General features: G+C 37.0%; 1 protein-coding gene across 2 annotated transcripts in view; it reads left to right on the forward strand.

Annotated features, from left to right (window-relative positions):
• Positions 1 to 19,579, forward strand: part of FBXL5 (F-box and leucine rich repeat protein 5) — a 61,150-nt gene extending 41,571 nt beyond the window's left edge. For both annotated transcript variants that reach the window (XM_049886476.1, XM_049886477.1), the window contains exons 10-11: positions 11,916 to 12,064; positions 18,789 to 19,579. In XM_049886476.1, the coding sequence (XP_049742433.1) occupies positions 11,916 to 12,064; positions 18,789 to 18,865 (226 nt within the window). In that variant the 3' untranslated portion in view covers positions 18,866 to 19,579. The remainder of the gene's footprint in view (positions 1 to 11,915; positions 12,065 to 18,788) is intronic.
• Positions 19,580 to 20,215: the final 636 nt, after the last annotated feature.

A 20,215-nucleotide genomic window follows, 5' to 3' on the forward strand; every position in this document is an offset into this window, starting at 1 on the left:
CTCAACATTAATGATGTGCAGTAATTGTTAGATTATCTTGGATAGCCATTGGAAGTTGGTTATATGCTTTCTCTTTTGTTCTGTAGTAGATTTGAATTTTACTCTTGTTAGGTGCCATAGAGTCGATCTTTTGCAACGACTCTTTAATGATGTAGTATCAGATATAACAAAAAATTCACCCAGCATAAAAATTCAAGCTTTTTACCATTGTAAAATGATCCTTAATATGAGATTTTTATAAAAATCTTTCAGAAGTTGTTTGTAGTATGCAAGTGTTTTCCTCTGAGGTAGCTATTATCAGTGCTGTTTGGCTGCTGTGCATTATTCCATTAATTTTCTGTTTATTCAAACCCAAGTTTATTATAGTTAAAAAAATTAAAAAGCAAAAGATAACCATATGCTGTTTCATTATTCCCTTTAAAAATTTTTTATTACATTTTAATATGTATTCCTCACTGATACTTGGTTTCAGTTGTTTTTGAATGCAACTTCCTTTTAAAGTAAAAAAAAAAAATCGATTTAAAACCTAATTTATTTTGTATTACCATTATCATTTTTATTACCATTATACCTCATTAAAACATATTCGTGGCTCTGTTCAGTTGCATTTTCTCTGTGACCAGCTTTATTAAGAGTTTCTTCCAGGAATGAATACATACAACCCTTAATAGTATTTCAGACCTGCAATGATTTCTGACCATGTGGCAATTTCTTATCTTTCAGTTTTGTGAGGATGTTTTTAAGTAACCCTGAACTTATTAAAATTCTGTATGGTTAAATTTGATTTAAAAAACAAAACAAAACAAAATCCTGTTGCTGTCAAGTCAGTCCTGACTCATAGCTACCCTGTTGGACAGAGTGGAACTGCCCTATAGAGTTTCCAAGGCTGTAAATTTTTATGGGAGTACACTGCCACATCTTTTTCCCACAGAGCAGCTTGTGGGTTTGAACTGCAGACCTTTTGGTTAGTAGCCGGGTGCTTTCAAGGGAAGTCAAGGAGGCAGGGCCAAGATGGCGGAGTAGTGAGATGCTTCCGGTGAACCCTCTTACAACAAAGACCTGAAAAAACAAGTGAAACGATTATATTTATGACGAGCTAGGAGCCCTGAACATCAAAGGCAAAGCTAGAAAACGGACTGAGCGGCAGGGCAATGGAGAGATGGTTCAGAAGCGGAGAGGAGTTGCTGGACCTGAATTGCTGGGAACCCTCAGGCACCGTTCCTGGGAGCGACTGCGGCGGGCTGGTGGTAGCGTTTGGCCACAGTTTCCTCAGAGAAACAGCCAGCCGCACAGCCTGCCTACACTTCTGGAACCAGAGAAGAGTGGCACTCTCGGCAAAAGCTAAGTACTTGCATATATTTTACCTTGCCCCTGGCCCCAAGCCAGCTTCAGTGGCTGTCAGTCTCCCTGGACCTGAGATAGGACCTGCTGAGTGCTCTGAGCCATTCTCCTGGCCTTGGAGAAGGAATAAATTCACAATTGGGGGAAAAGATAATCTGCCAGCTCCACTAACTTGGGGAGCTCAGGACAGAAGTGGCATCTGTTCAGTCGTAAATGGTCTGTGGACTTTGAATACCTTTCCACCCGCGTGGACCTGTGTGGGCCTATTTCAGGAGACTAGGCCCTTGTTGGCAGACTGCAACTGTTTCAGCTGTGCAGTGGAGAGGTGGGTGTTGGATGTTTGACACTGCTTTGCCTATTAAGCAGGGTCCTCACCCTCCCACATCAGGGGTCTAAGGACTGGAGGGTCTGCCCAGGTCACCCAGCCACCCGCGTCAGGGGTCCTCACAACCAAAAGTATTGGGTGCCCATGGTCTGTCTGTAGAACCTACCCACCTGTACGCTCTAGGGAACAGGGACGAGCTTTCCTCACAGACACTCAGGGAACAGCTCCCTGCCTTGTTCACAGCGTGACCCCCTGCTGCAACCAGATACAGGTACCTACACCAATCATCCCTGCCCCTCTAAGACTGTAGGACAGAGCCTGTACCACACATGTGATGACCAACTACCTGGACACCTGAGCTGAATCCATACAAGAAAGTGAATGGACTCTTAGGCTGATATACCCGATAACAGCTCTAGCCATCTGGTGACAGGACATCAGAGCTTCAAAGGTGAAAATAATCAAGCTAGCTCACTCATGCAACCTATCTGGGCAGATCAAAACAAAGCAAGAAGCTAGGATACAATAAGCAAACAAAAATAATACAATAACTTATAGATGGCTTGAAGACAACCATCAATATCAAATCACATAAAGAAGCAGACCATGATCACTTCAACATGCTCTCAAAACAAAGAATCAAGGGATCTTCTGGATGAAGGCGCCTTCCTGGAATTACCAGATACAGAATACAAAAGATTAATATACAGAACTCTTCAAGGCATCAGGAAGGAGATCAGGCAATATGCGGAACAAGCCCAGGAACACACAGATAAAGCAGTTGAAGAACTTAAGAAGTTTATTGAAAAATATGACAAATTTAATAAGCTGCAAGAATCTATAGAGAGATAGCAATCAGAAATTCAGATTAACAATAAAATTACAGAATCAGACAACTCAAGGGAAGTCAAAATTTTGATGAGCGTAATTAAAAGGTGTTTTCCATTTGCGTTCAGTGAAAAAGAATGTAGAAACTCTTCCTGTGTAAGGTTTGGAAAGTACTAGAACCTCAGGGGTGACTTTATTACTGAGCTTAAAGGGTGTCTGGGGGCCATACTCCCAGGGTTTTTCCAGTTTCTGTCAGACTAGTAAGTCTGGTCTTCTTTTTTTTTTGAGTTAGAATTGTGCTCTACATTTTTCTCCAGCTCTTTCTGGGACCCTGTTTTGTAAACCCTGTCAGAGCAGTTGGTGGTGGTAGCTGGGCACTGTCAAGTTGTGCTGGATTCAGTCTGGTAGAGGCTGTGGTAGTTGTGGTCCATTAGTCCTTTGGACTGATCTTTGCCTTGTATCTTTGGTTTTCTTCATTCTCTCTTGCTCCCGAAGGGGTGAGACCAATAGGGTATGTTAGATGGCTGCTCACAAGCTTTTAAGATCCCAGACGCTACTCACCAGAGTAGAATGTAAAATGTTTTCTCTATAAACTATGCCAGCTCTCAGCCCAGAAATTTATGGACTGGTTAATTTAAAATGCCTGCAGTGTGAGTGCAAATTCCCTTTTTTTAATTGGTTTGTCTTATAGAATTCTAAATCATTCAGATATTTCTTAAGTGCCTATTATATGACTTGCGATGTTCTAGTTGACAGGAATCCAGAGTGAATAAGATAAATGTCTTGAATTCATGGAATTTATAATCTAGTGGTAGAAATAAACAATAGTATATAGTATCAGACAGAATATTCTGAAGAAAAAGTAGGATTATGGGATAGGAAATACAAAGAATACTACTTTATGTTTGATACTCATGGAAGACTTCTTTGAAAAGCATATTTTGAGTAGATATCAGGATGAAGTTAGTTTGCGTACATTTCTTGAGGAAGATACTAAGGAAATAGAAAATCCATATTTAATTTTCATAGAAATAATTCTTCATTATATACAGTAATAAATACAACTAGTATAAATAAGCTTGAGAGCAAATATAACTCATGGAAGCATACAACTCAACTTATGGGAACAGAACTGCTCAGGTATACTACTAGTCAGGAGCATTCAGTGTGATTTCTGCATTAGTCACTATGCTTTATTCAGGAATGGTCAGCATGTGATTTGGCAAGTTGATTATATAGGACTTGTTAAAAGAGTGTTGACTGTATAAATGTAGGTTAATAACCAAGGTTTTAAACTAGATTGGAGCCATGTGGAATAGTGTCATGTGCGCAGTCTTAATGCACCATCTTCTGGTTTTCATAGAAATGAAATAAAATGAATCTTGGCTATAGGTGATTAAAATAGCCTCTTATCTGAATTCTTAACCTTCTTCTGCCACCTCACACTGCCAGCATAGTTTCAGTGTAAACCACTCTTTTTCCCCATGAGCCCTTGGCAGCTGCTCTTTAATCTTTCATTGATAGCAAGTATAGTAGGGCTTTATCATTTTTATCCAGTCCAATTTTTTCTACTATTTAATTGGTGTGTTTAGACCCTTTTACATTTGATGTCATTATTGATACAGTTAGGTTCATATCCATCATTTTGTTTTTCTTTCCCACTTATTCCATCTGGCTTTTATTCTTTTTTTCCTCTTTTCCTGACTTTTGGATTTACGAATACTTACTAATATTCATTTCATTTCCACTATGTCTAAATTGTTCTTTGTTTTGCTCTAGGGTTTATGTGCATATTTGACTTACCACTTTGTACCTTCAATTAATATCGTTCTACTACACGATAATATCGTTCTTCCCTTTTTCTGTGTATTTTTTTTGCCATACATTTTACCTTACTATGAACGCCATAATACCTTGTAACTATTTTTGTTTTGAACAATCAGTTGTATTTTAGAGAAATGAACAGATCTGGAGAAAAAAGTCTTTTGCATTCACCCACATACTTAATTTTTCTGGCATTCTTCATTTTTTGTATAGATTCAGATTTCCATTTGGTATTGTTTTTCTTCTGTTTGAAGAAGTTTCTTTTAAGAATTTTTTTGCAGTACAGGTAGTCTCCGACTTATGATGGGATTCCATTTTGACAAGTCTTTCATAAGTTGGTTGTGATGTAAATCAAATACTTTTTTTTTTAGTTCTCATTGTTACTGCTTTTTATTATCAGTATCTTTGTTGTTGTTGTTAGGTGCCATCGAGTTGGTTCCGACTCATAGTGACCTTGTGTGTCACAGAACAAAACTCTGCTCAGTCATGCGCCTTGCTCACAGTTATTGTTATGTTTGAGCCCATTGTTGCAGCCACTGTGTCAGTCCATCTCGTTGAGGGTCTTCCTCTTTTCCGCTGACCCTGTACTTTACCAAACATCATGTCCTCCCGACAGCATGCCCAAAGTATGTATCAGTATTTTTTATAAGTCCGATTTTTGAACATCTGCAAGTGAACGTCTGAGAATGATAACATCAGCAAATCATACACTGCAATATTATATATAGTACATATTACTAATGATAAGATGTATCCAACAACAACAAACCCAGATGGTTGTAAGTACGGTTTGTTGTAATTTGAATACATTGTAAGTTGGGGATTACCTGTACAGGTCTTTTGGCAGTTACTTCTTTCAGGTCTTGTATGGGAAAAAAAAATATGTATATATATATCACATTTGTTTTGGAAGTGTTTTTCCTGTATATAGAAGTCTAGGTGGATAAAAAAAAAAAAAGTGGATAGTTTTCTTAATTTCAGCACTTTCAAGATGTTCTCGTCTTCCACCTCACATAATTTCTGATGAGAAGTCTATGGCCATACTATACCTTGTTCCTCTTCATGTGATGTGTTCTTTTTAAATAAATTGTGCCTTGGTGTGGCTTTCTTTGTCTGTATCCTACTTGAGTGTTTGTTGAGTTTCTTGAATCTATGGTTAGTAGTTTTTGTTGAATTTGGAAAATTTTCATCCATTATGTCATCAGATTTTTTTTTGTCCTCTCTACTCCCTTCATCTTTTCCTCTGCTGGTATTCCATGTGTGTTAGGCTGCTTGTTAATGCCCCACAAGTCACTGAGACTTTTTTGCTGCTGTTCTTTTTTTCCTCTTGGTGGTTCATTTTAGATAGTTTCTCTGGTTTTGTCTTCAAGTTCACTAATTATTTCTGCAGTGTCTAATCTGCTGTTTATCCTATGCAGTGCATTTTTTATTTCAGATACTGTGTTTCTCATCTCTAGAAATTCCATTTGGGACTTGAAAAAATGTATATATTTTATGTTTGCTCAACTGTCTATAGGGTCGCTATGAGTTGGAATTGACTCGATGGCAACAGGTTTGGTTTTTTTTTTCTCCTATGGTATATGTAATCATTAATCCTTGAGCATACTTAAAATATTTATAAAAAAGTTTTAAGGTTATATGCTAATTGTATCATCTTTTATCATTTCTGTGTCTGTTTCTATTGATAGATTTTTTTTCCTGGTTCTTTGAATGTCTAGTTATTTTTGACTGAATGTCAAATAATGTGAATTGTGTGTTGTTGAGTACTAGATTTTATTCTTTTTTAAAAAAGCGACACCTTTTTTTTTTTATTAACTTTTATTAAGCTTCAAGTGAACGTTTACAAATCCAATCAGTCTGTCACATATAAGTTTACATACATCTTACTCCGTACTCCCACTTGCTCTCCCCCTATTGAGTCAACCCTTTCAGTCTCTCCTTTTGTGACAATTTTGCCAGCTTCCCTCTCTCTCTATCCTCCCATCCCCCCTCCAGACAAGAGTTGCCAACACAATCTCAAGTGTCCACCTGATATAATTAGCTCACTCTTCATCAGCATCTCTCTCCCACCCGCTGACCAGTCCCTTTCATTTCTGATGAGTTGTCTTCGGGGATGGTTCCTGTCCTGTGCCAACAGAAGGTCTGGGGAGCATGGCCGCCGGGATTCCTCTAGTCTCAGTCAGACCATTAAGTATGGTCTTTTTATGAGAATTTGGGGTCTGCATCCCACTGATCTCCTGTTCCCTCAGGAGTTCTCTGTTGTGCTCCCTGTCAGGGCAGTCATTGATTGTGGCCGGGCACCAACTAGTTCTTCTGGTCTCAGGATGATGTAGGTCTCTGGTTCATGAGGCCCTTTCTGTCTCTTGGGCTCTTAGTTCTCGTGTGACCTTGGTGTTCTTCATTTTCCTTTGCTCCAGGTGGGTTGAGACCAATTGATGCATCTTAGATGGCCGCTTGTTAGCATTTAAGACCCCAGACGCCACTTGTCAATGTGGGATGCAGAATGTTTTCATAATAGAATTATTTTGCCAATTGACTTAGAAGTCCCCTCAAACCATGTTCCCCAGACCCCTGCCCCTGCTCTGCTGACCTTTGAAGCATTCATTTTATCCCGGAAACTTCTTTGCTTTTGATCCAGTCCAATTGAGCTGACCTTCCATGTATTGAGTGTTGTCTTTCCCTTCACCTAAAGCAGTTCTTATCTACTGATTAATCAGTAAAAAACCCTCTCCCTCCCTCCCTCCCTCCCTCCCCCCTTCGTAACCACAAAAGTATGTGTTCTTCTCAGTTTTTACTATTTCTCAAGATCTTATAATAGTGGTCTTATACAATATTTGTCCTTTTGCCTCTGACTCATTTCACTCAGCATAATGCCTTCCAGGTTCCTCCATGTTATGAAATGTTTCACAGATTCGTCACTGTTCTTTATCGATGTGTAGTATTCACCTTGGTTGCTTCCAGCTTTTTGCTATTGTAAACAGAGCTGCAATAAACATGAGTGTGCATATATCTGTTTGTGTGAAGGCTCTTGAATCTCTAGGGTATATTCTGAAGAGTGGGATTTCTGGGTTGTATGGTAGTTCTATTTCTAACTGTTTAAGATAACGCCAGATAGATTTCCAAAGTGGTTGTACCATTTGACATTCCCACCAGCAGTGTATGAGAGTTCCAATCTCTCCGCAGCCTCTCCAACATTTATTATTTTGTGTTTTTTGGATTAATGCCAGCCTTGTTGCTGTGAGACGGAATCTCATCGTAGTTTTAATTTGCACTTCTCTAATGGCTAATGATCGAGAGCATTTTCTCATGTATCTGTTGGCTGCCTGAATATCTTCTTTAGTGAAATGTGTGTTCATATCCTTTGCCCACTTCTTGACTGGGTTGTTTGTCGTTTTGTGGTTGAGTTTTGACAGAGTCATGTAGATTTTAGAGATCAGGCGCTGGTCTGAGATGTCATAGCTGAAAATTCTTTCCCAGTCTGTAGGTGGTCTTTTTACTCTTTTGGTGAAGTCTTTAGATGAGCATAGGTGTTTGATTTTTAGGAGCTCCCAGTTATCGGGTTTCTCTTCATCATTTTTGGTAATGTTTTGTATTCTGTTTATGCCTTGTATTAGGGCTCCTAGGGTAAAAAGCGACACCTTCTGAATCACTCTGGGGTCTACACTGCTTCTGTAACCGGTACATAGGTCTGTGACTTTTTTTTTTTTTTTTTTTCTTACTTAGATTGTTAATAGTTTGTTTACATGTTTCTTTTCCTGGTTGAGGGCAGAAAGTATATCTTACTCATTTTGCAATCTCCTTTTTAGGCATGTGCCTGGCATACTTAGACATTGGTGGTAAAAAGTAGACTGATTTTTTTTGTAGAATGTATTTCTTACTGTGATTCTCCTCTACCTAAATCTTTCAATGACTCTTAAACTACCCTCATTTAAAGTCCAAACTCTTGGTCCCTGCTTACTGCTTTATCTTCTTGTTACCAAAAAACCAAACCATTGGCTTCAAGTTGATTCCAAGGCTGTAAATCATTCTGGAAGCAGACTGCCACATCTTTCTCCCGTGGAGTGGCTGGTGGGTTTGAACTTCCGACTTTTTTGGTTAGCAGCTGACTGCTTTAACCACTAGGTCACCAGGGCTGTTTTTATCTCGTTACCTTTTTTAAATCTTTTGCTCTTTATCTCCTCTCATCTTCATCATTTCAAAAAAAAAGAAAACAAATACACACATAACATCTTCTCTAGCCATGTTGTTGTTAGGTGTTGTTGAGTGAGTTCCAACTCATAGCAACCATATGTACGATAGAATGAAACACTGTCTGGTCCTGTACCATCTTCACAGTCATTGTTATCCTTGAGTCCATTGTTGCAGCTGCTGCGTGATTCCATCTCATTGAGAGTCTTCTAGTTTTTTGATGTCTGTAGGGTCGCTGAGTTGGAATTGACTCAATGGCTACAGGTTTGGTTTTTTGTTTTACCTGTGTGATATATGTATTTGTTAATCCTTGAGCATGCTTAAAATATTTATAAAATGTTTAAGTTTGTATGTTAATTCCATCATCTTTATCATTTCTGGATCTGTTTCTACTTTACCAAGCATGAGGTCCTTCTGCAGGGACTGGTCCTTCCTGACAACTGGTCCCCCTAGCCATACTCAGCTATTTTTCTCTTGCTCCAAGTTACCATGCTTCTCTTCTCTTTAGACATTTATATTTGCTTCCTGTGCCTGTAACATACAATTATTACATAAGTTCTGTTTATCTTTTCTATCACAGCTTAAATGCCACTTAGGAGAAACCTTGTCTGACTTCTCAAGGTCCTTCTGTATGTTCCCAGGAGAACATTCATCACATGGTACTATAATTATTTGCTTACTTTTTGACTTTTTTGCTTTCCCACTAAGCTCAGTGAGGCCCTTGACCGCGCAAATAGTTTTCTCAAGGATGCTTGTAATACAGAGTTTTATACAGTATTTTTACACAAATATTGCATGCCTCTACGTTTGCTGGCAAACAAACGTAGAAGGTGCGCACTATTTGCGTCAAAATATAGTATTCCATACAGTCTGTCCTCGAAGTGCTGAAAATTTTAACTTTTAGAACGTGAAACAGTTTCTGCATTGAGATACCTTCTGACGTATTTCAGACTATTAGGTTTTTTTTTTTTTTGAATTGTGCTCTTGGTGAACGTTTACAGCTTAAGTTAGTTTCTCATACAAAAATTTATACACACCTTGTTATGTGACCCTAGTTGCTGTCCCTATAAGTGACCACACATTTCTCCTTTCTACCACAGATTTCCCATGTCCATTCGACCAGCTCCTATCCCTTTCTGCCTTCTCATCTCGCCTCTGGACAGAAGTTGCCCGTTTAGTCTCATGTATTTTTATCTACTTGAACTAAGAAGCACACTCTTCACAAGTGTCATTTTATGTTGTATAGTCCAGTCTATTCTTTGTCTGAAGAGTTGGCTTTGGGAATGGTTTTAGTTCTGGATTAATAGAGACTCTGGGGGCCATGTCATCTGGGCTTCCTCTCTTAGACCATTAAGCCTGATCTTTTTACTAGAATTAGAGTTCTGCACCCCACTTCAGGGACTATGTTGTGTTCCCTGTCAGGGTGGTCATTGGTGGTAGCTGGGCACCATCTAGTTCTTCTAGTCTCAGGCTGATGGAGTCTCTGGTTTATGTGGCCCCTTTTGTCAGACGGTTATTTTTAAAGATGTATATTTTATTTATTATTAACTGCTCAACTACTTTATGGGAAAAGAGAATTAGCAAGCATTAAGCCCTGTATTGTCTTCCATTAAAGACTGCTGTGGCCCAGTCAACTTATTGAGGTTCTGAACAGCTACTGCTGTTAACTTACAGTCTGTAGGTATGGGGGAAATGTGCAATTAAAATCATTTTAAAAGAAATGAAAATGTAGGGAGAAGTATGCATTTAAATCTCTCATAGGGTTTGGAGTCTTGATAAACTGTTTTTAATAGACGAATTTCCTTTTTAAACACTTAGTTATAAAGCTTTATATTGTACCCTTCCCAAACTATACCATTCAATATCCCTCACTCAGTATAAACCAAAAAACCAATCCTGACTCTGTTGAGCGATTCCGACGCATGGCAATTCTGTATGTTTTAGAGTAGGACTGCTCCATAGGGTATTTTTGGCTGTAATCTTTATGTAAACAGATCGTCAGGCCTTTGTTCTGTAATGCTGCTGGCAGGGTTTGAACTGCCAACGTTTAGATTCGTAGCTGAGTGTAAACCATTTGTGCCACCCAGGGTCACTCAGTATAACTATCAATAAATTTTTCCATAGTTCTTTCCAATCTCAATTCAGTTTATATATTTTTTATTTAATATTACTTTCCAAATTTCTACATGCATGCATAATCATATTAATTTTTTTTACAAATTTGTTGTATTGTTAATTTCTTGATATCCCTTTCAAGATACTCTATTTCCGGTTTTCCCATTTCTTGCTATTGTAACATAGATTTATTTATCACTGTACAGAAAATTGATGTTCTCAGTTTTACTCTTGATATTTTTTAGCTTTGCTGTTGTCACTTTAGCAAATTTCTCATTTTATTTAATTTATATATAGGTAATTTTATTGTTTTAGGGAGTGTCATTAGGTTTTCCATTTTATCGAAATGTAATTCACATACCATAAAAGTCATTCTTCTAAAGTGTACCATTCACTGGTTTTTAGTATATTTATAAGGTGTAACCATCACCACTATCTAATTCAGAAATATTTTATCACTGAAAAAGAAACCCTACACCCTTTAGCAAAGTGACTCCGTATTTATCCCTCCTTTTTTTTCATCCCTAGCAACCACTAATCTCCTTTTTGTCTTAATGGATTTACTTACTCTGGACATTTCCTATCAGTGGAATCATACAATATGTGGCCTTCTGTGACAGGCTTCTTTTACTTAGTTTAATGTTTTTAAGATTTATCCACATTGTAGCTTATGTCATAACCTCATTCCTTTTTATGGCTATGGAATATTTAACTGTGTAGCTATACAGTATTTTGTTTATCTGTTCATCAGTTAATGGGCATATGGATTGTTTCCACTTTTTGGCTATTATGACTAATGCTACCGTGAACATTCATGTACAAGTTTTTCTATGAACATTTTTCAATTTTATTGGGTGTATACCTCGTAGTAAAACTGCTAGGTCATATGGTGATGCTGTGTTTAAGTTTTTTAGGAATCGCCAAACTGGTTATTAGTTTTATAATTTCAGTAATACTCTTGATAATTTTTACTTGGATAGTCTGGTAGGAGTGTGAACATTACAATTTCAGGGTTCAGGACTTACTTCTGTAAGAATTGAGATACTGTAATGTTCTTATAAAGAAAAGTTTCCTGTGCTCTTTTCTTGAATGTCTTTAGGAAAAATGTAGAAAGTTTTCCTGAGGTAAATGTATTTCTGCCACAGGATGAGGTTAGCTATTATATTTTATAGAAATTCTTGAAGGTTCTCGTTACCAAGTGAAAGGTATGTAAAACAGTAGTCTCTTGGGCCCTAGGAATACGTACATTTTCATAGATGAAAGTATTCTAATTGTTGAATTGTTTCTCTTCCAGGGTTTTGACTCTGGGAGGAGGACTGCCTTATTTGGAGCACCTTAATCTCTCTGGTTGTCTTACTGTAACTGGTGCGGGCCTGCAGGATTTGGTCTCAGCGTGCCCTTCTCTGAACGATGAATACTTTTACTACTGTGACAACATTAACGGTAATGCCTTTTAACAGTGAGATCATTTTGAAGGAATTGATTTAACACATTTTAACAGTTCTGATATTTTTAGGGATTCTATTTAGTTTTCTAGGCTTCTAATTACTGAACTGTCCTAATTCCAGATTTAACCCCTTTAAATTTGATAAAATTAAAAAAATCGTGTTTTCATTAAATTGCTTCTCTACAGGTAAGTTTTTCTTGTAGATAGATGTTTCAAATATTAATTCTGCCAGATTTTTGAGGTATGTGATAGTTTTATTCAAAAATAGCAAGTTCTTGAGAGACTAAAATTATAAAAATTTTGGGAACGCCTATGAATAATTTAGACACATTGAGTTTTCAGAAACACCAATTTCTGAATCCCCATTCACTTTGAGGGATAACGGACTCAGTTTTCTCACGGGACAGCTTTATCAAGTGCAGTAGAAAACAGAGGACTTGGGTAAGGTGCACTCAGGGTTCTGGCTCTAGTTGTAGATCAGTCTCCCTGAAGACTGAGGAGTGGTTGGAGAGGTGGTGATGTTGCAGCAGGAGAGGGGCATGTGCTTTAGTCGTGACTAAATTCCCTAGCGTTGTTCTGGAGGTTGATTCCTGAATCTACTTTTAAAAATAATTGGATAAATATTTCTCAGTTTGTTTCTGTTTTTTATGCCTGGCCTCCCCTACAACGGACCTGTTGAATATGCTTTTTCAAAGTGAGTCCAGTGTCCCCTTGGGCGTTTGGTAGTCGCTGGTAGAGACTGAAGATTCCAGATGCATAAAAAGCTGCCCCTCAGTTATTAATAAGCACATCAGCCTCCTGTGTTTATAACAGGAAGAAAGTTTTATGTGGCTCAGACTCTGCTGTGCACCTAACTTTTTACACCACATACAGTTGTCTTTAAGAGCTTGATTCCTCTTACGATGACAGAGCATCTGAGTTTTTCTCAGAGCACTTGACAGGAGCCAGAAGACTGGAGAAATAAACTCTTTAATGACACACCAGGAGGCAGATAAATTAACAAATCTGCTATTTCTCGAATATTAGATTTTCCTTAAAATATGTGTGAAGAGATAGAAGATAGCAGCTCTCTTATTTCTGGAATCCCATCAGTGATCCAGGATGGCCGCTTCCCACGTTCTTGAAATAGCAGCACTGAGTTGGAGCATTTCTTTGCTCTCCGCTGCTTTCAGTCTGTAATCAAGGAATCCTGAAAACGAATGTCATTTTAGTTGCTACTTGCTAAGCCTGCAAAAGCAAAGTATGATTGCTGCAATGAAGCAGTCGTTCCTTGTGGATGTGGTGAGTTTGAGAAGAGAGATTTTCTTTTTTAAAACGTAAAGTTGTGTCTTTGTCGATTCAGTGGATGTACTTCCTAAGGCTTATGGAACATGTTATGAAAAATAATCAGTAAGCATTTATTTTTTATAAGAAAAACATCTTATTTGTATGTTCCATTTGAGTTGTCCACATCTATTTCAGCACAGGTTATATTTGTGGAAATAAATTTTACCACTTAACTGTTACGGTTATTTTTAGGTATATAGATGTTATGGGGTGAGGGGAATTGAGTTTCAGTTCATTTTTATGATTTGCCTACTTGGGGTGTGTGTGTGTGTGTGTGTGTGTGTGTGTGTGTGCGTTTTAAACTTCTCGAAATAATGAAGATGATGGTATGAAGTTAAATACCTAAAATCTTTTGTACTTTGTTAGCATGTTAGAGTTCCTTGAGTCTTGCCTGGCTTTGAATGTATAAATATTAAATTCTTCCAGAAGAGTTGCTGCATTCCTTTGCTGAATATAAGTTGTTTTTTTTTTTTTTTTTGATAAATGGTTAGTAACTTTCAATAAATGAATTTTAATGAAGATACCTGACTTCGAAAGATTGGAAAGGAAATTGGCAGTGCTTGTATAATCCACTATTAAGTCTCCTTTTAGAGCTTAAAGTGTGATGTGCGGGAAACAGAAACCCTTTAAGCTTTGCAGAGTGACTTGTCCTATTAACTTGTGTTCCGGAGTTCTAGCCAACCACCTTTAAAATAATACCCCGGTAGAATTTTTTTCCTTAAGAGGATATATGGAAAACCTAGGAAGTGTTAGAATAAAGTTTCATTGTATCCAATTTTGCAAGATGACACTACTCAATCTGGCATCTTTCGGTATGACACAACTTGTATAGCAAATATTTAGCGAATGCTTAGGGGCGCCTCTTTTATTATTTGTATTATCTTTTAAAGTAGTTAATATGTTTTTTCCATGGTCTTGGTGAGTGAGGAGGCATATTTAAGTGACGAATTACTTTTAAAAATTGTGACATTTTACTAAGTACGTATGTAGTCTAAAGAAAGTCTACATTAAGTACCAAGTTACTAACCGAAAGAAGTAAATACTAATAAACATTAATCATGAACTAAATGATAAGTGATGAGTAAAGCAGAACAATTTGTTTTCTCAGCGCCAGCAGAAATTTGGAGAAGAAAAGTTAGACATCAGGTATTTTAACAGATAACTACCTATTTTTATGCAAATAACACATGCCTTCTGCATTTGTTTTAAAATTAGCGTAGTGGTGGGGTGGCACGGTTGGCAAACAAAGGTAGAAGGTGCACGTTATTTGCTTAAAAATACGGTACTATGAGCAAGACACTAAGTGCTGATATAAGATGCAGTTCTTGATTCATCGGAATGATTCTTCATGGCATTTAAACTTGTTATTTGTTTGATAAACTTTGAATGCAAAATAAAGCTCCATAGCCATAACATTTAAAAAATTTTCTGCCATTTTCGAAGCATTAAATGGAACTGCATAGCTATAGAATTCTGAGGAACGTTTGAACAGTGATAGCAGGTGAACTTTTTGTACTCATTTGCATTTCAGTGTGTGTGTAATTTCTGAGTTAAGGTAGATTAGCTTATAGTTCTGGAGGTGACACAGTTTCAGATGATCTGCTCTCTTATGTTTCTAATTTAAGATTAAGAGGAATTAAAGGTAAGTGAAGGTAAGTGCAGATATACAGCATAACGAATTAAAATCCAGGAAAAACAAATCATGCAGTAATAAAAATTTGGGGCAATAATCATAGCTAACGTTATAGTTTTTTACCTAATATTTTTTAAATGCTTACTTACAAAATGTGTTCTTTCCCATGCATTTAAAGATTTTATTTAATGATTATACAGTTATTATTTTCATTCATTATTATTCTTTAATGTAATTTAGTCCTCATGTATTATAGCCATTTGGGTTCTCTAACCTATACTGAGAGAGAAATTTGCTAGTGATGAGTCATATATTTAAAGAACGCTAACTTTGAAATTGTCAGTGTCTTACTGAAGCATAGCTGTGTCTCCTTGATATACTTGGCAACACAAAATATCTTAGACTCATACTCCCTTCTAATGCTACCTTTTATTTCTCTTGTCCATTTATTCACTTTCCTGGACAATTCTTTCGTGATGGTTAAGGGTCTTAGCGCGTTAAGTCTGCTTACAGTTTCCAGACTTTGGAAATAGCTATTCTTCCTTGCTTTCTACAGTGCGAGACTAACTTACCTTAAAAACAGCGGTTGTCTTCACTGTTGCTTTGCCCCAGGCCCTCAGCTGAATAAAATCCCTTGATGGACGCTTCACATTCATGGGTTATTAGGATCAGGATCAGTCACTGACCTTGCGATGGGTTTGTAGTTTTGAGCCAGTTAGGATTACAGTTCTTGGTTAGATACCCATAGGCTTCTCTAGGCAGATTTGAAGACACCGGTAAATTAATTCCCTCTGTTTATCCTATACACTTAGAATCCCATTAAAACTCAGAGATATTCTAGTGCGTATTTGAGGGAAGGGACACATTTTACATTATTATGAGCAAGGAGTTTGTTTTGGATGAATAAGGAGATGCTGACAAATAACAACAGGATTGGCTTTGCTTTTTACCCAGTGCAGGGAACAGATTTTTATTTCTACATTTTTCTTCTCCTGTTATCCCTACCACCAATCCTACGACTTTGGGAGCAAAGAGTGCTTCATGTGGCCATGGTGGAGACTGAGGGTGCTGGGCTGCTGGTCTTTCGGGGAGGATGATGAAAAGCTGTGGCGTGTCTGGATAGATATCTTCTTGGAGACTGGCTGCCTTGAACTACTCAGCTCCTTTGATGCTCCTTTTTATTGTCTTCCCTGAAAATCAGGAACACATCTTCTTCATTTCCATGGCTTTCAGCTGTTGCTTATGATTCTTTCCTAAGCCACTGCTGAGTTGAGTATAAAGTTCTTCCTTACCTTTCTGTCCTTAAAACAGGGACATAAACATTTTGAAGTATTTTACAGGTTTTAGTTTGGAAAATTGTATGAAAGTCTCCATATCTCTTTCCTCCTATTTTTCCCTTTTTAAGAATTTAGAATAGATTTACATACTGATACAGTGACCCTCAGGTACATTTTGGTGAAAAACACCAATTCAAGTCCCATCACAGTTACTAAGTGTGAGAGCTGAGAGATGGTAGTGAGGCAAGGGATTGGGTCTTGGAGAAAGGTACTAGGTGAGTAGACAGGCAAAGTAGTACCAAGTGTTAGAGGTGAGGAAAGAAAGGCTGAGGAGGAGATGGTGGAGAATGGGTGGCGCGTATCAGGTAAAGCTGAAAATACATTCAGAAGGAAGACCTGCTCCACGGCTGACAGTGGGAGAAGAGTTCCAAACATTCCTAACAAATTCCTGATAAGGTGTACTAAGGTATTTTATATTTTATTTCAACCTTGTGGTTATGATGACTAATGTTGTGTCTCACATTAGGGAAAGCAGCCTTAATAAAAATGTTGCTTTGCGAATTTTAAATATATGACACATTTAACTTTTCATTTTAAATACAGAAGAGACTTTTATCTTGATTAAAAATGGGTTTATGTTAATTCAAATTAAAAATTTTAAAATAATTTAAAACATTTTGTTATGGAAAAATTTAAACATATAAGCATAGAATAATACGATGAACTCTCATGTACCATCAGTTTCAGCAGTTATAAACCTGTGGCCAATCTTAACTTCATCTATTAAAAAACCCAAAAAACCCAAACCCGTTGCCTTGGAGTCGATTTTGACACTTAGGAACCCTGTAGGACAGTGTACAACTGCCCCATAGGGTTTTCAAGGCTGTAAATCTTTCTGGAAGCAGAGTGCCTCATCTTTCTCCTGGGGAGCGGCTGGTGACTTAGAACTGCTGACCTTTTGGTTAGCAGCCGAGCATGTAACCATTGCACCCCAGGGCCCCTACTTCATCTATGCCATTGCCCATTTCCATACCTGCTCCCTCATTAATTTGAAGGTAATTCCAGACATCGTTTTAACTTTAAATATAACTAAAAATAATATCATAAGCTATTGCATTTCCTTGTATACAGTTCACTGGTTTTTGTTTGTTTTTTTTTTTTTCCGTAAAGATACATTGTCATTTCCCTAGTAAAAACATAGAAACATTATACTTCACTGATTGATTGTATACCTTAAGAAATTTGCCCTTCGTATTTTGTATATGCTGGATTGGGAATACAAGAAAAAGTCAAATTCCTGGAAATAAGTGTGTTTGTGTTCAGTTGCAACTAATTTTTCACATGTCGGTATTAGCGTAGTTGCCTTTTGTAATTAAGTGCTACTTTAAAAGTCAAAACAGTAAATGTAAAAAGCTTAGTTGAAAAGTAAGTATCAGTCCAGAGTACTGCGATTTTTCAGTTATACTCCATTTGGTATATTCTACAATAAAATTATATTCAATAGACTGTTTTCTCATTTTGTACTCATGTGTATCACAGTGGCGAGTATTTTCGTTGTTCTAATTGATAAATAAGAACTAACTGTTTTTTTTTGTTCATGATGCAGATGTAACACTGAGAGGTTTCAGTATAGTTAACAGCCTTTTCTACATTTGCCTGCCTTTATGAACACTGTCATTCATTCAGAGTGCTTAATATTTGTATATGTGCCATGAAACCATCATTTGGGTGTTTTCTAATTTTCAACTATGTTCCCTAATGGATCTTTCATCTAGTGTCTGGGATAAAATGTCAGTAATTCCACATATGTTTTATTATACTTCTTTGTAAGCAAATCCCAATTTTTATTATGTCTTACATGTATGGTATTTATTTGGTTAATCACTCATACTTAATTCTGAATAATAATTTCCTCTAATCCTAACATGATTTATTTTGGCTGTGAATGTTAAGTAAAAATATGGCAAACATGCTGAATCTATGTCCATATAGTTTATTTTAATTTTTTGAATATAATATTTATTGTAATGGTTCAATTCATTCTTTAGCTAATTTATTACTATTACTATTACTTTTTTTTTTTTTTTTACTATTACAGGGCTGTTTTTGCCCTATCTTTCTAGTAAGGATATTCAAGTTATAACAAATCTGTCATTAAGTTAGCTTGGCAGTCTTGCTTGCTTTGCTGGGTCATTTCTTTCTTAGTTTTTTTTTTTCGGTAAAATTGCCAGAATTGCAAAAAAAATTATTTCTTTCTCTTCTTCTTCCATTTACCTTTTGAACCATGACAGATATATTAAAGTCAAGCTGCTGTTGAAGAGTTTTGTGTCTGAACATTTTTTAAATACACACTGTGAGATTTTACTTCTATGATATAAATATATCGCTAGTTAAAAAAAAAAAAAAAAATCCATTTTTTAGCGTAAGCAAGATTATGTGACCGCTAAGAAATTCCTCCTTTCACATTTTTCTGTTTTCATACAGGTCCTCATGCTGATACCGCCAGTGGATGCCAGAATTTGCAGTGTGGTTTTCGAGCCTGCTGCCGCTCTGGTGAATGACTCTTGACTTCTGACCTTTGTCTACTTCATTTAGCTGAGCAGGCTTCCTTTCATGCACTTTACTGACAGCACATTTCTCATGTTAACCATCCCTTTCTGAGTGTGACTTGTTTTGGCCCTATTTCTTACAGCCTCAGAGATCTTAATGTACCAAGTGAATTGTACAGTGTTGTTTCTCTTGCAAATCATACTTCTGTTTTCCATGGGGATTCGGTTTTTTCATAAGGGTGAGAACTGTCTTTATCTGATTTCTTTTAAATGAAGATGAAATGCTTTGAAAAGAATGTCACTAATGCCATGCCATTTAAAGTATTTTTTAGATGATCTTGAGTTTGAAAGTCTGTGGGGGTTATTGGTTCTCCTTTACATATAAACGCCGTACCAAGCTTTGCAGATTTCAGACGTAAATTTTTGAAGTTTTATTTTCAAAGATTGCACACTTTGGAAACCAGTCTCTTCCATAATGTTCCCTTTATCTGAACAGTTCTCAGAGGGCCAATACAAACATACCCGTGTTAAAGATTCTTCAAGATTATAGAATAAATTGGCTTCTTGGTGTTAGCTCAGTGAGCTAGCAAACCGCCACTGTGTTCGTTTTCTTCAGAGACTCTAGGTTCCCACCCCGTCCATAAATTGTCAGATTGGGGATAGATTTGTAAAAGTTCCACAGTCATTTGAAGAACTGTATAAATAAAATCTACTTTGAGGACTTTACCAAGTAATACCTTTTGTGTTTTGATTTGATTATTATAAATCTCAATCCAGCTTATGTTAGTATAAAATAGGACTAAATATTTTGTCTTTTGATCGCCCGTGAAATCATGACCTTGACAAATAAACAGTTTTGGACACGTACCTAATTTTGTTGAGTTGAATTTCCTTCTCCAGATTAATTGTGCACCAATCACATTTTGAATTTGTAAGTTTATCTTCATTGCCTTGTGAAAAATTAATGGGAATGGAGACCAACCCTTCAGCAAGATACATATTGAGTTAATTCTGTGTCATGCTAGAAGCAGACAGTTGGGGACATGCCATCTCTTCTTACAAATACTTGCAAGGCTGTGGAAGAGAAAGTAATCCTGCAGTCTTGTTCTGTGTGACCCCAGGTGTGTGTTTATTGTGAGGAAAGGGGAAGTAGGGGGGGTATAACTGCAGGTAGACAGACACATTTCAGTTCACAGTAATGGAAAGCTTTATTTTAGACAGCCCTCTAAAGATGAAGGAAGAACTGTTTGGATTAAACACTCCAAGAGAAGATGACAGTAATGTCTAATGGGAGGATATCTAAGGACTCAATCTTTGAAATTTTGCCTTGCCTTTTGATTCCATTGATGTTATTAGTTATCA

The sequence above is a fragment of the Elephas maximus genome, chromosome 5 (genome assembly GCF_024166365.1).
Source record: "Elephas maximus indicus isolate mEleMax1 chromosome 5, mEleMax1 primary haplotype, whole genome shotgun sequence".
In the NCBI taxonomy this organism is placed as follows: Eukaryota; Metazoa; Chordata; class Mammalia; order Proboscidea; family Elephantidae; genus Elephas; species Elephas maximus.